The sequence below is a fragment of the Petaurus breviceps genome, unplaced genomic scaffold (genome assembly GCF_028583685.1).
Source record: "Petaurus breviceps papuanus isolate PSGF00001 unplaced genomic scaffold, PetGlider_PUasm1.0 185, whole genome shotgun sequence".
NCBI lineage: Eukaryota > Metazoa > Chordata > Mammalia > Diprotodontia > Petauridae > Petaurus > Petaurus breviceps.
The window spans coordinates 4,590,629-4,613,082 of NW_027185797.1; the positions used below are offsets into that span (position 1 = coordinate 4,590,629).

General features: G+C 45.5%; 1 protein-coding gene across 1 annotated transcript in view; it reads right to left on the minus strand.

Moving 5' to 3' along the window:
• Positions 1-20,161, minus strand: part of BFSP2 (beaded filament structural protein 2) — a 62,402-nt gene extending 42,241 nt beyond the window's left edge. The window contains exon 1 of the mRNA XM_069088298.1: positions 19,691-20,161. Coding sequence (XP_068944399.1) covers positions 19,691-20,146 — 456 coding nt within the window. The 5' untranslated portion in view covers positions 20,147-20,161. The remainder of the gene's footprint in view (positions 1-19,690) is intronic.
• Between the last annotated feature and the right edge of the window lie 2,293 nt (positions 20,162-22,454).

Sequence of the window (22,454 nt, forward strand, 5' to 3'; positions counted from 1 at the left end):
GCTTTGTATTTATTTGTTTGCAGTTGTCTCCCCATTAGATTGTAACTCCTTGAAGTCAGGGACTGCTTTTTTTTTATCCCTCAGAGCTCAGCACAGTGCCTAGAACTTGGTAGGTGCTTAATAAATTGTTTGTCATCAAGGGCAGCTAGGTGGTGCAGTGAATAGTACACCTGGCTGGAATTGGAAAGATTCATCCTCTTGAATTCAGATCTGACCTTGGGCACTATTAGCTGTGTGACCCTGGACAAGTCACTTGACCCTGTTTGCCTCACTCATGTCTGACTCTTCATGGCCAAATTGGGGTTTTCTTGGTAAAGTACTGGAGTTAGCCATTTCATTCTCCAGATCATTTTCCAGAAAAGGAAACTGAGGCTAACAGGGTTAAGTGACTTGCCCAGGGTCACACAACTAGTACATGTCTGAGGCTGGATTTGAACTCATAAAGTTGAGTCTTCCTGACTCCAGGCTTTTAGGTCATCTAAGAATCGGCCACGTGGGCGCTCAGGCAAGGTATCAGTCAGGAGCCTTGCTGAAGGGGACAATGGAGACTATGCAGCAGCTTTCCCAAAGGAGTTGCTGAATTAGATTAGGCTAAAGAATTCAGCTTCAAGTAGGTTTTTTTTTTTTCAAGCACCAAATTCACTTAAAAAGCCAAGCCCAGAAAGGGCTGCTCTCTCCTCCTGCAGCTCAGCTCTCAAGTGTCAACCGGAGATGCCTGATGACTTGGGTCTGAGCCCAGGCATGTGTGTCCTGGTTAGAGCAGCTAGGACCGGGGACCACCCCGCTCGAGCAGGGATCAATCACAAGGTTTTTGGCTTTTGTGTGTGACAGTTCTAAACAAAGGAGGAAAGGGGAAAATAGGAAGGTTGAGGCATCACAGATTATAAAGAGAAGGTCCCAGTGTATCTTCTTCTTCTGGGTGGTATTTAAACAAATGATCTAACATATGTGAAGAACTTTGCAAACCTTAACATACTATTTAAATACTCATTATTATTACTATTGCTATCATTAATAATAGTAATCCTCATGGGGGCACCTGAGCTAGGTGACACCACGGAAAAAGTGCCAGGAAGACTTATCTTCCCGAGTTCAAATCCAGCCTCAGGCAACTTACTAGCTGTGTGACCCTGGGCAAGTCACTTAACCCCATTAGCCTCAGTTTCCTCATCTGTAAAACGAGCCAGAGAAGGAAATGGCAAACTACTCTAGTCTCTCTGCCCAGAAAACCCCAAATGGGATCATGAAGAGTCAGACAGGACTGGAAAACAACCGAATGACAAAAATCCTTTTATGACACTGGTATTGGGGAATGGGACAATCACAGTTTGTTGTGCAATGGATAGAGTACTGGGCCTGGAGTCAGGAAGGCCTGAGTTCAAATCCAGCCTCAGGCACTTACTAGTTATGTGATCTTGGGCATCCGTCTGCCTCAGTTTCCTTAACTGTAAAGTGGGGATGACAATAACATCTACTTCATCAGGTTGTGGTGAAGATCCAGTGAGTTAATATTTGTGAAGGATTCAGCACAGTGCTTGGCACTTAACTTCCTTTTAAATTAACTTCACTTTATCAGGTTTTTTTTTTTGGTAGAATGTGGACACATTTTGTCCCCTTACATGGGAGCCTGGACTCTAGGCCTCCACTCTCAGAACAGTATCCTGCTAGAACAGGTGGACAGGGATGATGCTCAGAATTGCTGACACTGGGGTAACGCTTTAAGGTTTTATAATCAAATTCCAACAAGCGTTAATGATGCACCTACTATGTGCAAAGCTCCGTGGCAGGCAGTTATGAGATGAAGATTAAAGAAGATATTTCTTGCCCTTGAGGGGGTTCCATTGGTGGGCAGGGGGAGGCACATAAGATAAACTGAGAGGTGCCCTTCAGTTATGTCAGGCCAAGGGTCAGACTCTGTGACTGACCTCTTCTTACACCAGAAAATACAGAACTGCTTCTAACCCAACAGGCTGTAACTCAAGGCACCGGCACCACAAGTGGTGATGGGGCAGGAAGAGTCGTGGGGAGGCCTAGATTATAGATCAGTATGAAAAAATAGAAGAAAAGGTAGAAAGAGAAGAAAGGGAAGAAAGTGAAGGCTAGTCATTTGAGAGAGAGATGGAAGGAATTGGGAGGGGATAAAGGGAAAGAAATAAACTGCATTTAGACACAGTTCCCAGCAGGCATTGCCCGAGGCTCCAGAATACAGATTGCCTATTTATTCTTGCTGTTATTGTCTTCTATATCCTGTCCTCCCTTCTGCTGGCAGGGAGACTTCAAGGAAGAAATCTTTTAAACACCCTATGAGAGTTCTGAGCCTTGGAGCTGGGCTCTTACCCCCAGAAACCAGGAATAGTCATGGGGACAGGGTACTGAGCAGGATGGGTGGGGGCATCTGCCTGTTCATCTCCAATGCCAGGATAGAAATAGATGTGGTAGAGACCTGGGTGCTGGAGAACCATCAGACTGCCATGACCATTAGGACAGTGCACTTAGGGCAGAGGCATATGGCGGCCCACTTGGAGCCTCCTGCTTTAGGACCAGGAACCCCAGCTGTATACTTCCCTGTTATTGGACAAGGTGTGCCTAACTATTGGGCCGTTTGTCACATTCTAATTGTTTTATCACTTTGATTCTGTTTTCTCTTTACATAAAACAACTGTGGTAAAGCTGGACATACCCTTATTTTTGTGCACATTCTGGTCCTGGTCAGAGGATGCAATGAGGGGACAGTGGTTGGGGGAGCACTGTTTTGTTTTAACTACACTAAGAAGTTTCTACTCTAAGGCAGAGAGAGATCCCAGTCTCTGGCCAATGCTTAAAGGAGAGAAATTTCTCATCTAATCTCAGGGTAAGTAAGCTATATTAGTTAATTTTGTATTTTATGAATAACCCTATGAACTCTCAAGATCAAAGGAAGAATTCCACATCCATCTTTTGGAGAGGCTGCCTCAGAGGCCAGACCCCAGTTCATGTTCTTTTTCTGACTTTGGGCAAGTACTGAACCTCTCAATACATCAGGTACCTTTTCAAGACTAAAACTTTCGGATATACTGATCTGTCTTGATATAAATGAATAAAAATATCAGGGTGCCCCTCACTATAGAACTCTGTATACTAGGGGTACCACAAGCCTGGGCCTTGTCCTTATTGATTGCTATCTTGGGTGTGGCTGATGGAGAGGAAAGGAGAGGGGGAGGGAGAGGGAGAGGAGAGAAGAGGGGAGGGAAGGGGAGGAGAGGAGAGGAAAGGCAAAGAGAGGAGAGGAGAGGGGAAGGGAGGGGAGTGAGGGGAGGGAAGGGAAGGGAGGGTATTCGAAGGGAGGGAGGGGATGGTTAGCAGCATCTGAAGGAGTCTCTGTCCTTGACTCAAAGGAAGGAAGGGGAAAATCAGAGGGGTATCTTAGCCAGAAGGGAAGGTTCTTCCTATTTCAGTCCCTAGGGGGCAGAGATGGGCATGCCCTGATTGCCCTCTGCACCTGCCCCATTTGCTGTTTGGAGGTAGAATGACTGTCTAGACAGCCAATCCTAGTCTGGAAAGCTAAAAGTAACAGCAGCTCACAACAATTTGGCAATTTGTTGAACTGTGGAATGACATTAACATTACCCTCTTGCAGGATTAAGAAAAGTCTTATAAACAGGGGTGTGCTGGAGTCACCTCAACCTGGTTTGTGGTGATCTAATTGTTAAATTTTCAGTTTGAGCATTGATACCTGAAAAACCCACAACTGCCCCAAATAAATTCCCCTTCCCCACCCCCCAGCCTGATTGTTAAACATTTTCTAGCACACCCCTTTTTGTAAACCTTGAAGAGCTAGGGCATGGCTCGAACCAATCCTCTCAAGAAAGTACAAGTCTGATTGTCCCCATTTTACAGATGGGGAAACTGAGGCTGAGAGGTGAAATGACTTGTCCTGCTACACTGCCCACTTTCTGTGAGACTGCACAAGTCTCTTCATTTCTTAGGAGCTCAGTTTCCCCACCGGTTGGTCGGTGAGGCCATCTGCTGAGGTCACCTTGCAATTGCCCTTGAGGGTTGCCAAGCACCAGGTTCCTGGAAGCTGTTTCCTCTGACCAGTGACTGTCTCCGGGTATTTTTGTGTGTCTCTTGTCCTGGCTGGTGGTCCATATCCAACTAACATGGCCAGTGGGGGCTGGGAAAAGGAAGGAGAGAGAAATCCTTTCCTCTCCCCACCCCACTGACCAAGAGCAAATCCCCCCTTCTAGGGTTCTCTCTGGTTCCCAGCTTGGAGCTCTTCTCTAGCCAGGTCTTAACTAGTTAAAGCTGGGGGTGGGTGAAGGAGTGGTTAATCAGTTTCCTCAGCCAATCCCACTTTGTGCCCTTTCTTTCCATCAGAAAAAGGGTCTCTCACTGCATAGAGGGGTCTGACATGTCTTTCCAGTTGGCTGAACACTTTGGTGACACTCACACCCTTGGATTAGGTCCTGTGATTGCACCAGCTGAGTTTGGGAAGGGCCTAGGGACTCCTCCTCCCCCCCCCCCACATATAGAATAACCACACCCAGGTCTAGCCTTCTACCCAAGGGGAAGGGAAGGAAACAAACATTTATCAAACATCTGCTATATGCCAGGCTCAGAGCTTTACAAGTATTCTTCTCATCTGATCCTCACAACAACCCTGCCAGGTGGGTAATGCTATAATCTCCATTTTACAGATGAGGAAACTGAGGCAAACAGAGCTAAGTGACGTGCCCAGGGTCACACAGCTAGTAAGTGCCCAAGGTGAAATTTGAACTCGTTTTCCTGACTCTAGGCCCTGTGCTCTATCCGTTGCACCAGCCACCTTGTGGTCAGTAAGTCCCAATGCTGGTCCTCGAACCCTGGTCTTTGGATTTTGAGACTGGCATTGTTTCACGCCAGCATCCCTCTTTTCCAGCCTGTGAATTCACCAGGAAGACAGGAGATTGACAGGGAGCAGGTACATCTCAAGGTCTAAGTGGGTTGCTAGGCAGCATGAGACCCCATCCATCCCCTGGGAACCTTATTGCTTCTCTATAACATACATGTGAAAAATGGAAGGAAGCTCTGACCTGGGAAAGGGCTGACCACAAAGGGGCAGCATCCCAAATCCTGGATTTCCTTATTAGCCTCAGCTGCTAAGAGCTTCAAGGGCCTGGATGGAGGAGGTTAGCAGGCTTCATTACAGGCTGCTGATGGAGACAGAAATGGGGCCCAGTATTCCTCAGTGCCCCTGTTGTACCCAGGCCAAGACCATGTACCCAGGATCCATTGATCAAAAGCTCGTCTTCCTGCTTTCAGGCAGGCCTGCTTCTGTCCTTAGCACAGACAGACAGCATACAGAGAAATTCCTGGGGTTACAGGCAACTTCCAAGGAGGCTTTGGTTCCCAGATATCTGTCCAGTGGTTCTCTGAGCCTTGCCTGGTGACTTTCCAACAGTTGTTGCTGGAGATTTTGCACAGGGTGTTGGCATTAAGAATGGGGGTGGTGGTGGTGGCCATACTTCCTGTTAAGGACCACTGGCTTGCCTCTTGGCTCTTGGCAGGCTCAGGCTTCGTGGCATAGCCTGGCTTTCTCACTTAGCTCTGGCTGTCCAGGGTCATGGAACCACTATAGACCACAAGCAGACTTCCTCACTCTCAGGCCTGCCCTCTACACTGTACCATGCTGTCTCCTAAGGTTGTCCTATCCTACCCCTTACCCTCTTACAAAAAAATCCCAATATAGAATCTGGGGAACAGATACAACGTGGGATGTAGTGGAGAGCATGCTGGTGTTGGAGTCAGGAGAGACCTGCATCTGAATCCCACCTCGGACACTAGTTTTAGAGCCATGGGCAAGACACTTAACCCCTGAACCTCAGTTTCCTCATCTGTAAAATGGGGGTATTAATATTGCTGATAGTACTTAGTGATAAGGCTCCAATAAGATTCACATGCATATGCTCCATAGACCATTGACTCTGTCCTGCCACTGGGCGGTGACCCACTCTGGAAGAGAGGCCAATGGCTTTGCGCAACTCTGCCTCACTTCAATCCTTTTGAGGCTTGCATGGAACATCAGCTATCCCACTTTACCATTATTAGCCTGCACCATTAATCAATCAGTATTTAGTAAGTCCCTCTTCCATGGCAGGTGCTGTCCTAGGTGCTAGTAATACAAGTACAAAGAATGAGATGGTCCCTGCTTACAAGAAGCTTACATTCTAATGGGGAAGATCACAAGTACATGTGTGTATGTTTGCATATACACACATGTACATACACATGCCTAATGGGGAAGATTGCAGGTATATATATATATGTAAACACATATATATTTGGATATGCATATATGTATATTATTGAAGGGGGGTGAGAATATCTGCCCCATCCAGCCCTCCCCCAAATACATATTACCTGAAATTCTATCAGTAAAAAGTCAGTCCTCTAAGCTATCAGTCATTAATATTTTAGCATGAATTAGTTCATCAATTTGCAATTCACTTAACCTTCTGTCCACATCAGTTTCTTCATCTGTAAAATGGGGACAATAACACCACCTACCTCCCAAAGGTTCTTGTGAGGATCATCTCAAATACTTGTGAAGTCCTTGGCTTGTTGCCCGGCACATAGTAGGCACTTACCAAATGCTTGTTCTCTTCCCTCTTGGGTTACTAATAAAAACTAATTGATGTCAGCTCATTTCACACTCCCCCTTCTAAGTTAGAGAAGAGAGTTCGAACCCTTCTAACCACTAACAAGAAAATTTCCCAGTTTCCTGTTGTATAGTTTGAATAACCCCCCCACCCCCCCACCCTTGAACTCTTTGTCCAGAACCAAAGCGGACACAAGGAAATGCACATGTCTGGGTCGACCCCAGAAATTTTATGTGAAGAGAAAACAGGATCAGAATAAAGACTAGCACAGAAGAAAAGAACAAAAGGCCAAAGGACAGCTGTTGAGTCAGTGGAGGTGGAGGGGGATGGGAAACCTAATTGCCTTTTCTCAGCATTCTGGCAGAGCCACTGTTCCAGGGAGGGGTGTGTTGATAAATGCTTAACCACTCGATTTTCAGAAAAAAAATGCATTATTAACACTTTCTCCACAACTTTATTAAGTCTAGATTACCAGCAGGACAAATAAATCAAGCCCTCAAGGGGAGCTTTTGCTGATCTCTGAGGCGTAAACGCTCACACTGAAAACTTCATAATTGAGTCTCCTGAGTGGACCCCAGCCAGTTCCAGCACACCCTCGGGTACAGGCCATAAACTGTTCTTTCTGAATGTGCAGCTGGGAAAGATGGGAGCTCAAGGCATCAGCAACATCCTGGGAAGCTGTAGGGAGTTTTCCCTTTATTTTTGAAGAAATTTTGAAGAGCATGCTTATGAAGAGAAGAAAAGGAGTCTGTGGGAAGGGCAAGATTGAAGGTGAGAGAGAAAACTGGAACTCGGTGAGGGAGGAGAGTCTAGGCCACAAGCGGCCTTCCCCAGCCCAGCGGCTTGGGCTCTGGCTCCTCTGCATTACGTCAGACACCCAGACTGACATGTCGTTGACTTCAGCTAGATACCAACCAAAGCGCTCCTTACCAAGTGGTTCCTCACTGCCTACAGGAGAGACTGCTCCTTAGCTTGGCACTCAAGGCCCTGCACAGTCTGACTGTACTTACTTTTTCAGTCTTATTTCATGCTTATTTTCCATCATTGTACTCCAGCTTCCAGTTAAGACCCTCTTCCTCTTTTTTTTTCTTGCTTTTTTGGAAGGGGAAAGGCAGGACAATTGGGATTAAGTGACTCATAAGTGTTAAGTGTCTGAGGCCAAATTTGAATTCAGGTCCTCCTGACTCCAGGGCGGGTGCTCTATTTACTGTGCCACCTAGCTGCCCCTCCTTTTCCTTTTCTTTTTTTTTTCTTTTTGGAGGGGGGGAGTTAGGGAGATTGGGTGGGGTTAAGTGACTTGCCCAAGGTCACACGGCTAGTTTTGTGTTAAGTGTCTGAGGTCAGATTTGAACTCAGGTCCTCCTGACTCCAGGGCAGGTGCTCTATTTACTGTGCCACCTAGCTGCCCCTCCTTTTCCTTTTCTTTTTTTTTTCTTTTTGGAGGGGGGGAGTTAGGGAGATTGGGTGGGGTTAAGTGACTTGCCCAAGGTCACACGGCTAGTTTTGTGTTAAGTGTCTGAGGTCAGATTTGAACTCAGGTCCTCCTGACTCCAGGGCCTGTGCTCTATTCACTCCTCTTCCTCTTCTTGTCCTGCGCTCTCCACTCCTGTGAATTTGCAAAGGTCTCCCTCACCTGAAGTTGACTCCTTGAACATCAGTATCTCCTATAAAGAGCAGCTTGGAACTATGGGAAATTTATCTTTTCTTTCGAGATTCACCTCATCTTCTACTGTCTTCTGTCACCCTGTCTTTCTCCATGAACTTTCCTAGCTTCCCACCCAGCTCAGAATGTCCCATTCCTCCCCATTATCACTGTCTAACCTCTGTTCTCCATTTGTCAGTAAGAGGTAGTGTGATATAGTGGATAGAGAGATGAGCCTGGAACCAGGACCACCTGGATTCAAATCTTGCTTCTGATAACATTCTCTCTAAATGTCAATCTCCTCTGGCAAAAAAGGGGCTTATGTACACCTCCTGACTGTGTGACCTTGGATAAATCACTTGAACTTTCAATTCTCCTCCCTTGCCCCAACTCTAAAATTGTAAGTTATAGAGCAGGGACTGATTTGCCTTCATCACACAGGCCTGGTTTTAAAGAAAATCACTCACCAAATTAACTCTGATTATATTTATTTGAGTTCATGTTTTACCCTCTTATTAGGCTATAAATTCCTTTAAGAGCAGGGACTGTGCCTTTTTTTTTTAACTTTTATTTTGGAGTGCTATGTACATAGTCAACACTGAATATTTATTGAATTGAATTGATTTCTGCCACCTTGCTCCTAGTTCTGTTTTCTGGTTGCCATGCCAGCTCTTCACACATTAGATTATAAGCTCCTTGAGGGCAGGGCTGTCTTTTGCATCCTTTTGTATCCCTAGCACTTAACCCCGGCCTGTAGTAGGAGCTTAATAAATGTTTATTGATTGATTTGACTATGCATGACAAAAGTCTTCTTCACTCCAGGCTAACCATCCCCAGCTCAAGAATCTCAAAATTAGAAAAAAAATCTCAAGGGTTAAAGGTCATCCAGTTTAATCCCATTACACAGTGGTTAGGGCACTGGGTTTGAAGTCAGGAGGACTTGGCTTCAAGGCTGCCTCAGACACTTACTAGTTGTGTTTCCTGGACAAGCCACTTCACTTTTCTGTGTCTCACTTTCCTCATCTGTCAAATGACTGAGTTGGGCTTGAGATGGCCTCAAAGGTCCTTTTTTGGCTCTAAAATCTATGATCCTATACCTGATGCAGGAGTCCCTGATGAGGGATCTACCCACCAACCCACACTTGAAGACCATCCATGAGAAGGAACTCCCCCTACTGACACCATATTTCATTTTTGGATAGCTCCAAAGACCAGTTCCTTTGTTTATTTCTCATGTCCTATGGTTTTCAGTTCCTTCACCATCTTGTTGCCTTCCCTCCACTGGATACCCTCCAATTTGTCAACATCCTAGAAATAGGCTATTGTAATGGAAAAAAACATGATTTCCTACTGACCCATTGCCACCAATGAACCCAAGAGTCCCAGAAACAGCAGGACCACCCCACTCCCCAAGCCCACCAGCCCTGCTTCCAACCTTAGCCCCCACTTGCATCATCCAGCATGGCAACCCTGATGGGAAGGGGTCCATCATCCCCACCGCCAATAGCACCAACTGAAAATCAACTGTGATCATGGCTCAAGTATGCCCAAGAGCCCTGGGAAGAGCAGTGTCCCCATGACTGCTGGCCTTGCTTCTATTCTAGCCCAACCCACTAACTCTATCATCCTGGGGACCACCACTTAAGGAGAGGCCAGTGACCTGAGAATTGTCTCTCCAGGTGCTGTTGAGTCTTGCCTTTTCAACAGCCACAGCCTCAGAAAACCCAGAAAGGAAAATTCTCACTACCAAAGGAAGGACTGACTGTCAAATGGCCCAATACATGTACCTTTACCAATGGATAGGACGTTTAAGATGATTCTTGACCTTGATTCTGCCTTGCGGCTGCACCCTAAGGATACTGGGAACTCTGCTATGTGTTCTCTCTGTTAGGAAGGGAGCTCCTTGAGAATAGGATGCCCCATACAATAGCCTTCTTCTGTGGTCCTGTCACTTCTTTGCTCAGGTATCTTCAATGACTCCCTATCGCTTTTCAGGCAATGGGTGGAAGTGCACAGACAAATCTGGTGTTCACCAAACTTGCTCACAATTAGAGCTATCCAAACAATGGAATGAGATGTTTTAGGGGGTAGTGGGTTTCCCATCCTTGGGGGATCTTCAAGCAAAGACTGAATGACTACTCATTGGGCATGTTTTAGAGGGGATTCAGCTGTGAGTTGGACAAGATGGCCTCTGAAGTCCCTTCCAAATCTCAGATTTTATGAAAAACAACCTCTTCATTTCACAGAAAAAGGAAGCTGAATCATGAAATGATTTGTTCAGAGGTGCAAAGGTCTCAGGCTAGGTATAGCCAGGATTCGTGAGGCATCTAGGTCCTTATGATTCCTTGGGGCAGGAAGTCACACGTTTGAATCCTGCCATTCTGGCTATGTGATCCTGGTCAATCCACTTAACCTTGTCAGCCTCAGTTTCCTCATCTGTAAAATGGGGATAATAATAGTGCCTATCTAGCAAGGTTGCTGTAAGCATCAAATGGGAACATATATAAGGTGTTACATAAATGTGAGCTTTTGTTTTTATTTGTGAACTGGATCTGTCTCTGACTTCAAATATGGTGTTTTTTGCATGATATCAGGCTGTTGTTTCATTGTGTTGTAATTCACTGTACTTTCACTTTGCTTCCTGATTCCAGGTATTTTATTTATTTATGTATTCATTTATTTTTTTGGGGGGCAATCAGGGTTAAGTGACTTGCCCAAGGTCACACAGCTAGTAAGTGTCTGAGGCTGGACTTGAACTCAGGTCCCCCTGACTCCAAGACTGGGGCTCTATCCACTCTGCTACCTAGCTGCCCTGATCTCACATATTTTAAGAAGATCAGGATTGGTGCTAATTGTGATTGCCTGTTTCTAGCACATCCACAAACAGGCAGGTTTGACAACAAGCCTCCTGAAAACTAAGCCCCATGCACAGCAGGACTCACAAACACCCGAGAAATTATTCAGACCCGTCCTCATTTAAAAGTCAAATCTACTTACTTTTCAATGACTACACTATTCCCCTTCTCCTCCCCCTGATGGGCTCTGCACTTTCAGATTTAATCTAGTGCTTTCTCCCACAGAGTCCATCAATTTCTCCTCCTCCTTAGTACTCAGAAGTAAAATCCCAAGACTTGTCCCCTATAGACCTTGCTCAGACTCCCCTGCTTTCTAAAACTTGGCATGATCTGGGCTTATAAACTGAGAGATTGTTGGAGCAGAAAAGAACCTTAGAGGTTCAGGCTATACCTAGGGCAGGGCAATGAGGACTTTGCCCTAGAGCATTGAAATTTAGAGGGTACAGAGAACACTATCTATCCTGGGATGCATTTCCTTCCCTCACTTTACCCATGCCCTCCTGCCCCCTCTCCCTTCCCTATAGAAGTAGCTAGATCTCTCATACCCTGAAGTGACTCATCTTTTGACACCCTGAAAACCTCATGGTGTCCTAAGGTGAGCCTCTTTCCCTCTGGTGGCCTTGCCCCAGGTGGGCTCTCTCTTCTCTTTCCTAAGAGAAATTCCTAGATATGGCTCCTGTAGAGATCATCTGCTGTAGTATCATCTTTTTAAAGATTTTATTTATTCCTTTAGTATCTTCTTTTCACAGAAGAATAAACTAGTACCCAGAGAGGAGAACCCACTTTCCCAAGGATTCCAGCTAGTAAGTGGCAGTCAGCATTCGAACCCAGGCCACCCGACTCCCAGTTGCGTTCTCTTTCCCTGCCCTCTTTCCTTTCTGTCCTTCCCTCTCTGGGCCATTTGAATAATGCCAGGTTTCCTCCTAGCTGGGCTCCAGATGAGGAGGGCCCAGAGTTCACGGGAGTTGCCATTATCAGCTCCATTTACTTTGCAAAATAATAATAATAATATTAATAATAATGGAGCCTAATTGGGAAGGAAGATGAGAAATTAGCTGCCATTTGCATGTGAAAGTCATTTTCCTGGCCGCCTTTCAGGATCGCTACAGTGACTCCAGAGGGCCTTGGAACCCAGCCGGCGCACTGGGCCAAGGAAGCTGGCCCGGATCAACTGGACCTCCCAGTCCTTTTTTTCATCCAGACAAAAAGAAATGGTGTATGAAAAGATAGCGTTTAAATGACCACAGATGGAACAGCGGTGAGTGACTGACTGACCATCAGAGGGTAGCCTGGGCATCCAGGGGAAAGCGCCTAAGGAGAAAATTAAACCTCTAGGGTGCTTTTTAAAAAAGGAAATGAAACAAGCAGCCAAGGCCCAGAGGGGTACAATGGAATGAGGCCTGACTCTGCAGTCCCAGGTTCAGGGTTCAAATCTTACCTCTTCGACCAACTACCTACCTGACCCCCACTCTAGGCCTCAGTTTCCTTATTTGTAAAATGAACAACTGAGACTTATTTGCTCTTTAGGGCCTCTTTAAATCCTTTGGGCTAGAATGGAGGATGAATCAACTACTAGAGAAGAGAAAAGGTAAATGAGAAAAAGAGAACCCCCCCCCCCTCAAAAAAACTGTTGTGGAAAGAATGATGAACTTGGGGACAGAGGCCCTGGATTGAAATCTGGCTCTGTAACTATGACCTTGAGTAAATCACTTAAGTTCCCCTGGGCCTCAGTTTCCCCATCTATAAAATGGTGAGATATTTCCAGAGGTCCTTTCTACCTCTGATCTGTGATCCAGATGAGGACCTACCTACTGGAGGAGTAACCGGAACTTTGCATTGAAATTAATTGAAATCTAAATAGTTACTAAGTAAGTTTGGTCGGCTATGTTGGGGTCCAAGGTGAATGTTTTAATAAAACATTTTGAGAAATCCTATGAGCTCCTGAGGCTTGGAAAATTTCAATGACTTGAAAGCAGAAGAAAAGGATCTTGGAATAAAGTGAAAGCTTCTCCTTTGGGCCTTTATAGAGGGAACATATTTTGGTAATCCCACCCCCCCAGCCCCACCCCCTTTTAAGTTTTTTTCTGAAGATTATTTGGTCATTTTGTTTGTGGCTTTTGTGTAATTCATTTTCTCCTCCTGTCTTACTTCTTCCTTCATCATTTCCTCCATAATTACCTCCAATCTCATCCCTTTCCAATCTGATCTTTACATACCTGCCCAAAGATTGTTCCAAAAGTCTGATTAGGCCACTGTCCTTCTCAAAAAAAAAAAAAAAAGCATTCGGGTGAGCTGGTGAGCAGGACAGTGCAATCATCCCCATTGACTCACCATCTGCATGTTTTCCTGGTAGAAAGACACTTTCTTCCTTCTGAGAAGTTGTAACAAAGGAAAGGAATGAAGAATTTCTGGCACTGAGGGGCCTAAGCAAAGGCATGTGACTGCATCAGGGTGGGCCTAGCCCACCTGGAGAAAGAACTCTGAACAAGATAATGAAGCCCATGCCCCTCTTCCTGGGCAGAGAACTCGAGGTTTACAATGCTGCTGCTACTGCTGTTGGCTTGTTTTAATGATGCCCTGATCTCCAGGACCCTGGCTGGGGTTTTCTTGGCAGAGATGCTGGAGTAGTTTGCCATTTCCTTCTCCAGATCCTTTTACAGATGACGAAACTGAGGCAAAGAGGGTGAAGTGACTTGGCCAGGGTCACACAGCTAGTAATCGTCTGAGGCTGGATTAGAATTCAGGAATTTGAGTCTTCCTGGCTCCAGGCCCAGCACTCTATCCGCTGCTCAGATATAGCTATTTTAAATGTTCCTTTTGTAAAGGAGAATTCTTTTAGGATGGGCACACATTTATTGGGAAATGACCATGATGTAAGGAAGCAAAAAACATCAATAAATGATCAATGAACAATACAGCCACAAGCACAGACCACTCTGATAGTTTGTCAGTAACTATTATTATAGGAAGAAAAAAGTGCTGATTTCAGAGTTGGTGGAACTGGGTTCAAATCCCACCTTTAACACTGACCTTGAACAAAGCACTTAACTTCCTTGGGTCTAGATGAGTCAGAAAGACCTGAGTTTAAATTTGACCACAGAGAGCTGCTGGCTGTATGACTCTGAGCAAGTCACTTAACCTCAGTCTCCTCATTTGTAAAATGGGGGATAATAATAGTAGCTAATTTCCAGGGTTGTTTTGAGGATCAAATGAGATAATATTTGTAAAGCACGAACTTTGGCACATAGTAGGTACTTAATAAAGAACAGCTAGTTGACTCTGTGGGTAGAGCCAGGCTGGAGTCACAAAGACCTGAGTTCAAATCCAGCCTCAGACATTTACCTGGGCAAGTTATTTAATCCTGTTTGTCTTAATCCATTGGAGAAGGAAATGGCAAAGCACTTCAGTATCTTTGCCAAGAAAACCCCATGGACAGTGTGGTCCATGGGGTCACGAAGAGTTGGGCATGATTGAAATACTGAACAACAACAATAAAGCTTAATAAATACCTTTCCTTTTTCTTCCCCTTCTTCCTTCAATTTCCTCATCAGTAAAATGCGGGTGTTGGACAAATGGCCTCTGAGGTCTCCTCTAGCTTGAAATCTATGATTGGAGGGTCTATGGATCCCATGATGAAATGTAATTTTCTTTGATTTTAAGAGGAAAAGAAAGGTCTGTGAACCATCATTTAACTGATGAAGAAACTGAAGGGAGAGGGGGAAGGGCAGGGGAAAAGCACACATTAATCTTGGTTGTTGCTGTTCAGTCATGTCCAAATTTTCATGACCCCATGGACCACACTGTCCATAGGGTTTTCTTGGCACAGATACTGGAGTGGTTTGCATTTCCTTCTCCAATAGATTAAGACAAACAGAAGGGTCAGGGTCTCTCATTGCATCCTGGGCCAACATGCTGAGGGATATCAGGCCATTGGACCCAGATGGCTCTGGAGGAGAAAGTGAGGCTGGTGACCTTGCACAGCCCTCCCTCACTCAAATCCAAGTCAATTGCAAGTCATGTCATCATTTCTCTGATGCCATGGTCCTCTTCAAAAATGAAGGACAAGGGGTGGCTAGGTGGTGCAGTGAATAGAACACCAGCCCTGGAGTCAGGAGGACCTGAGTTCAAATCCAGCCTCTTTACTAGCTGTGTGACCTTGGGCAAGTGACTTAACCCCAATTGCCCTCCAAAAAGGAAAAAAAAAAAGAAAATTAAGGACAAGGGGTGGCTAGGTGGTGCAGTGAATAGAACACCAGCCCTGGAGTCAGGAGGACCTGAGTTCAAATCCAGCCTCTTTACTAGCTGTGTGACCTTGGGCAAGTGACTTAACCCCAATTGCCCTTCAAAAAGGAAAAAAAAAAAGAAAATGAAGGACAAACATAGCAACAAGAGAAACAGAAGCTAAATGACTTGCCCAGGGTCACACAGCTAGTAAATTGGGCCGAGAGTAGGAGGGGCTCATTAGACTAACAAACCTGCCTGTGCCTGTCCAGTCAGCTTCACATCATCTTGGAAGGAAATGAGAAGACAAACCCTGACCGTGAAGGCAAGTTCATTACTCCTGAGCCAACAAAATAGAAACCTCTGCCCTTCTTTGTAGGTGACTGTCACCAACAGGAGAGCTGGCAGAAGGACCAGATAGAGGATCTTCGGGAAAGTCACTTAATGAGCTTAGATAATGAAATTTAACTTGCAAATTTCCTCCTAATTGGCTTGGACTTGAACACTATTGAATGGATTAAAAACTGGCAGAAAGCCGGTAAACAACATACCTAGTTAAGTGAGTATTGCTAAGTTCATCCTTATGAAATGTTTATATTGAGGGACAAAGGAAAGCCACATGAATAATCATAGCAGTAAATTGGTAGGTGTTGCTAATGCCAGGTAAGAGGAGAAGAACACAGCAATTCCACTCTCGATTGCCAGGGCGCAGGTTGGGGGAATAGAGAGTGGGGGCTTAGATTGATCCGGCGCTTTCTATCTGGGGAAGTCACTTGACCTCTTCCAGATTTAGGCAACCTTCTAAGACTTGTGATCCAGATTCATCTACATTGTGGGTTGGCTATGGCAAATTTAAAATTCAATCCTGCATTTCTCTACCATAGTCTTCTGGGTCACCTTTGGTTTTGGTCAAAGAGATGGAGACATTCTGCAGATTGGAGTTTACATTTGGCAATGTCCATTACCCCTGTCACTGTATCACACTTAGCTGTATCCCCCTACCCCCCAAGGATGTTAATCCCCCTTGAGGATAGGAATTGTGCATAGGATCCCATTTTTGTGTCTCTAGAATCTAACACTGTGCCTTGCTAATAGACCCTTTATAAATGTTGAGTTGAATTTGTTGAATTTAATATCAATCTAAGAAAACTAGAATTAGGAAGGTAAGTTTGCTGCAAAAAGGAACGAGAAAGAAAGGACAGAAAGAATAATCATAGCTAACATTTATATAGCACTTTAAAAATGACAAACCCCTTTGCAAATATCTCATTTGAGATAAGGAAGGAAGGAGGGAAGGAAAGAAGGAAGAATGGGAGGACAAATAGAAAAAAGGAAGGAAAGAGTGACCCATTCTCAACATCCTTTGTTAGGATGCTGAGGATGGCTTAGAACATGTCTACAATGTCTTCAGAGCTCCTTGGACTTACCAATGGACAGAACCATACTTCAGTTAAAAAAACAAAGAAACAATGGGAAGGCTTTATCTCTATGACTTATATCCACCTTTCCCTTCAGCTTCCCTACTCACTGGCCCTGTTTCTAGGTAACAGACACCACAGGACACTGCTAAAGGTGGGATTGACTTCGATTTTGAATTCATTATACTGCGGGAGAGGAAGCAATCCTTCTCCATCTGTTTCTCCCTTCCCTATATTCCAATCGATTGCATTCTGTTATATTCCATTGCATTCCAGCCCATCCCAGTCCACTCCGTTCTACTACATCCTAATCCATTCCCATCCCATCCTTCCCCTCCCCACCCCATTCCATCTCATGTCATTCTTATTCCTTTCCATGTCTCAAACTTCACCATGTTCAAAGCACCTTGTTAGGTTCTGGAAATACAAAGATGAAAAATGACATTTATCACCTCTAGGAATATAATGGGGGGGGATTTTGATATGAATAGAAATCAGAAAACAGAAATGAACATTAGGTAGACTTGATAAGGCAAAGGAAAGACTCAGACAAAAATGTTTTAAGAAAACTGGAGGGGAGAGAGCTCACTTTCTGTCCAGAGAGGATTCAGGGAAGGCTTCATCAAAGAGGCAACACCTGGTCATGTACTTGAATATAAGCTCCCTGAAGGCAAGGATCATGTTTTTGCCTTTGTATCCTTAGCATTTAGCACATTGCTTGTTGACTGAATGATTATTGAGGAAAGAGAGGCATTTCAATGGGAAGATACACGAGGACTTGCAAATGCCTGGAGGTGGGAGACAGAATGAAATAAATGCTCAGTCGTCTTGTTTGGCTGGAACACAAGAAGAGGAGGTAACTAAGGTCAGGTAAGTCTGGAGAGGTAGGCTGGCTTCAGACTTGGGTGTCAGGCCAAGGACTTTGTATTCTATCCCACAGACAAAGAGGTGTAGGGGGAGATTATTTTGACAGTTGTGTAGAACATTGGTAGAAATGGGTCTCTGAAATTGACATAGTGACTTAGAAAACCACAAATTAGCATGATCTATATTGAATTGTATTTTTATTTATTGTGTTAAACATTTCCCAATTACATTTTTATTTGGTTCAGGTTGCACTGGAGAGCTGTGTTGGTATGGAGTGAGTCTGCCATCTCTGGTGTAGCGGACAGATCAGAAAGGGGAGAAACAGGAAGTAGGGAGGTCATTGCAGTCCTCTAGACAAGAGGTGGCAAAGACCAGAATTGGGATAGTGACCCAGTGAACAGAGAGAAGGTGGTGGACACAAGAGAGCTGGGGGAGTAGAAGCACTAAAAACTAAGCAACTGACTGGATATGGTGGATGAAGGAGAGGGAGGAGTGAAAGCTGACTCAGTGGTTATGAATTTTGAGCGCTTGGAGGATGGAGGTGGTCTCACCCCGCCCCCTGAAGGGCGGGGAATTTGATGAATTTAATATCAATCTAAGAAAAATAGAATTAGAAAGGTTAGTCTGCTGCAAAAAGGAACAAGAAAGAAAGGACAGAAGGGCTAATAACAGCTAGCATTTATATAGCACCTTAACATTTAGGAGCAAAGATAATGAATTCCTTTTTGGAAGAGCTGAGTTGGAGATGTCTATGGGACATCCAGGAGGAGATATTCAATAGGCAGTTGATCCTGGGTGACTGGAATTCAAGAGAGAGAAATTAGGGCTGGACCGATAGATTTGATAGATACTTGCTGACTGATGAGCCCATTATAAGGTTGGGTCTATGCATGATTGGAACAATAATCAATTTAGAAAGAAAAAAGTCAAGCAATCTGGCTGCTTACTGCAATACAGACCAAAATGGATAGTGATTGGCTGAATTTGGGACTTTTCTACAGGTTGACTGGTCATACTAGAAGAAATTAAGGCAAGGCTACATGTTTGCTGACCTAAAAGATGGTGTACGATCACTGTCTTATGTTTATGAAATTACCTCATTTCTTTGACACTATTCTCCAACAGGCCCCATTTTTTTTCAGAATAATTCTGTGTGAGCAGAAACTCTACTAGCCCTTTCAACATCCATGGCAGTCCTGACCTCCACTTGTCTCTTTAAGTCGCCCCACATTGGCTAATCTTTGCACACGTTCTGTCCCCCACCCCCCCCCCCCCAGCCCCAGGAATATCAGCTCCTAGAGGGAAGAGAATCCTTCATCTATGTCTTGGTATTCCCAGCATCTGAACTATTCTGAGCAAGGGAATAATGTAGTCAGACTTGTGCCTTAGGAAAATTATTTGGGGAGCTGGTGAAAGATAGATTGGTGAAGGGAGAGACTAGAGGAAGGGACCCCAGCTAGGATGCTGTTTTACTCATCTAGGACGGTTGTGATGGAGACAGAAGGGCAGTGTAGAGGACATTAGAGGTATAGCCATGCACTTTATGGGAATTCTTTTTTTTTAAGGGGGCAGGTGGAGACCAGACCTATGACTTTATTGGTATAAGGAATTCCCAGTGAGGAAACTCCCTCTCCCAATGCACGTCAACCTCTGCTTTGCAAGGTTATCAGAGGTTGTGACTTGCCCAGGGTCACACAGACAGTAGGTGTCAGAGGCTGGACTTGAACCCAAGTCTGCACTATTCTGAAGCCAGCTCCCCTACCCACTATACCAGGCTGCTTTCTGTTAAATGTAGATGAATGAGGATGGGGCAGTAGAGTATGAAATCAAGGAAATTATTTTTAAAAACATGCTTAGAGATTCATTGATTTATGTATGGATGTAGTTTTTTTCTAAATCGTTGGGCCCTAGGTTTCCCTTCATTCCAATATCAATGCCTGCAGTGTTACGTAAGACACTGTGTTGGTGGTGGGGTGTGCTCACCTTCCCAAGACTTGTGGCCCCAGGGATGTGGGGTCTGGCTTTGCATTGGTCTTCAGCCACCAAGAGCCACCAGCTGGACCCACTCACCTGATGGTAGATGTTCTCCCAGGTCTCCCTCAGGGCTCCCCAGTTGCTGATGCTGGAGGCTTTTTTCTCCAGGTAGACTCGAAGATGTTCCTCCAATTCCCTGTTCACCTGCTCCAAGGCTCGAACCTTCTCAATGTATTCTACCATGCAGCCATTTAGGGACTCAAAGAAGATGCCTCTGTTCTTCTCCAGTCCTGGGCTCAGAGCGAGGGCTGTGGATGAGCTCCTTAGGCCCTGCAGGAAGACACTGCTGATGCCCAGGGCCCGGCGGGACACTCGAGTGCCCAGGCTGCTCACTCCTCCGGTTGGCACTGCCCCCACATACACCCCGGGAGGCCTGGGGAGGCTGCCTAGGTTATTTCCTATAACACTGACCCGGCCTGAAGCCCCTGGGCTCTCAAGGCTGGACGCAGAGTGGGACCCCAAGAATGAAGACCGACGCCTTGGGAAGGGCATGTTGGCACTGGAGCCTGCTGGGCACTGCCTCTGCCTTCTCTCATCCCCTGGCACGGATGAGGCAATGGTTTGTTGGAGGGGGTATTGTTTCTTTGTTTTCTGCCCCTCTGCCTCCACCCCTCTGGTCCTGTTGCCTCTGACATGAGGCATTCTGGAAAGTTGTCAGATCACGGGTGGGCCCCATTGTTCTGGGCCTTCCACGGGCTTCCTCATTCAGGGCAGCTGAAAGGGGATGCTTCTGGGACTCGGGCCTCCACACAACCAGACAATGAGGCCCTGCCCCGGGCACTGGGTCGCGTCCATTCACTCATTCTCTGCCACGTCAGGATTTCAGCGCTGCCTGATCTTTCCAGACAGCTGGCCCCTGGCTTTGGGGAGAGGGCAGAGGAAGAGACATCATGCAGGTTGGGTTTGGATGGAAAAAAAAATGGGCCCATTTTCCATCTGTAGAGGGTTCCAAGCCCTTTCACATCTAGGGAAACAAGGATCTAGGTTCACAGATCTGGACATGGCAAGAACCCTAGCTCTGGAGTTAGGGGAGCTGAGTTCAAAATCCTGCCTCTGACACTTTGGGTCATATATCTGGAGATGCAAGAGATCTCAGAGGCCATCTGATCCCTCCCCCTTATTTTTACAGATGAGGAAACAGAGTCCCGAAGAGCTGATGTGACTTCTTCGAAGTCCTGGAGTTAGTAAATGGAAGAGCTGGGGTTTGAGTCCAGCCTTTCTGACTCTAAATAGTCTGAGCTCTTTCTACCAGGTCACGTCACCTTGTCCAAGTCACTTCCCCCCCAGGCCTCAGTTTACTCATCTGTAAAATGAAGAGGCTGGACTAGATGGCTCTGAATCTATGATCCTGTGGCTGGAAGTGAGAAGGAAGCTCAAAGATCTTCTGGTCCAACCTTTCTCTTATTTTACAAGTGTGTTGGATAGCACTACAAGTCAAAAAGGTTGCAAATGAGCAGAACCAGGATTCAAACCCAGGGCTTCTGACTCCAAACCCAGTTCTTATTGTTGTTGTTCAGTTGTTTGAGTCATATCTGACTCTCTGTGACCCTGTTTGAGGTTTTCTTGGCAGAGATACTGGCATGGTTTGCCATTTCCTTCTCCAACTCATTTTACAGATGAGGAAACTGAGGCAGACAGGGTTAAGTGACCTGCCCAGGGGTCACACAGCCAGTAAGTGTCTGAGGCTGGATTTATCAGGCACGATGGTGCCACCTAGCTGCCTTGAGTACTGTTCCACTAAATCACTCTGCACCCCATCCCCTTATTTTACTGAAGACCTCAAGGGTGATGGGACTCACCCAAAGTCACAGAAGTAGTCAGGGCAGAGACGGGATTTGGACAGATGTTCTTGGAGTCCAAATTCTGCCCTGCTGACCGTAGGCCAAGGCTCCCTCCTCTTTCTGTTCTTGCTCTTACTCTCTCAGACAAGCCTCAGCTCCCCTTGACTTGTTCCCTTCCAAACCTTTTCGCCTTGGGCCTTAGTCTCCCCACCTGGGCTCTGATCAGAATGCTGGATGAAGGTAGGGGTGGGCAGTTATCTAAGCTGAAAAGACCAACCCACCAGTGAGGCTCTTCTTTTAGAAATGAATGATGGTTCCCCCAGTGTTGGGGACCAGCACTCAGTGGAGAGAAGGGATGGGAGGGGGCATCACGAATCTGGGGCTGGAAGAGACCTCAGAAGCTGCCTCATTTTACAGATGAGGAAACTGAGACTCAAGAAGGTCAAGTAATGAGTCCCAAGTGATACAGTTAATGAACATCAGAGGTGGGCTTAGAACAAAGCCATTGTTCTGTGTTAAATGTCAGCAGAGACATAACTAGGCTGGGGTGACCATGGCTTTGCCTCAGGGCCTCCCAATTTAGAGGTGTGCTGACAATACATCGGGCTGTCCATTTCACACATGTTTTTTTCTCCTCTTTTATCTATTATTCAAGACCTATATTGGAGACTAAGGAGACAAACATTTATTAAGTACCTACTATGTGCCAGGTACCACGTGCTTTGTAAATATTCTCTCATCTGATCCCCACAACAACCCTGGAAAATAGGTAGTATAATTATCCCCATTTTATAGTTGAGGAAATTGAGGCAGGCAGGTATATTGATTAAATATATTGATGAATTGAGATTAGGACTGGAGGGAGTTTCCTCATTTGAAGATTTCTTGGTCCCTGCCTGCAAGTTCCCTCCTCTCCAGTTAATTATATTTTAACATACCCCGTAACTATTTCTAGGATCCGAACAAAACAAAACAAAACTCCTGCATATGACCCTATTTGTGTATTCAATAGTGAGAGT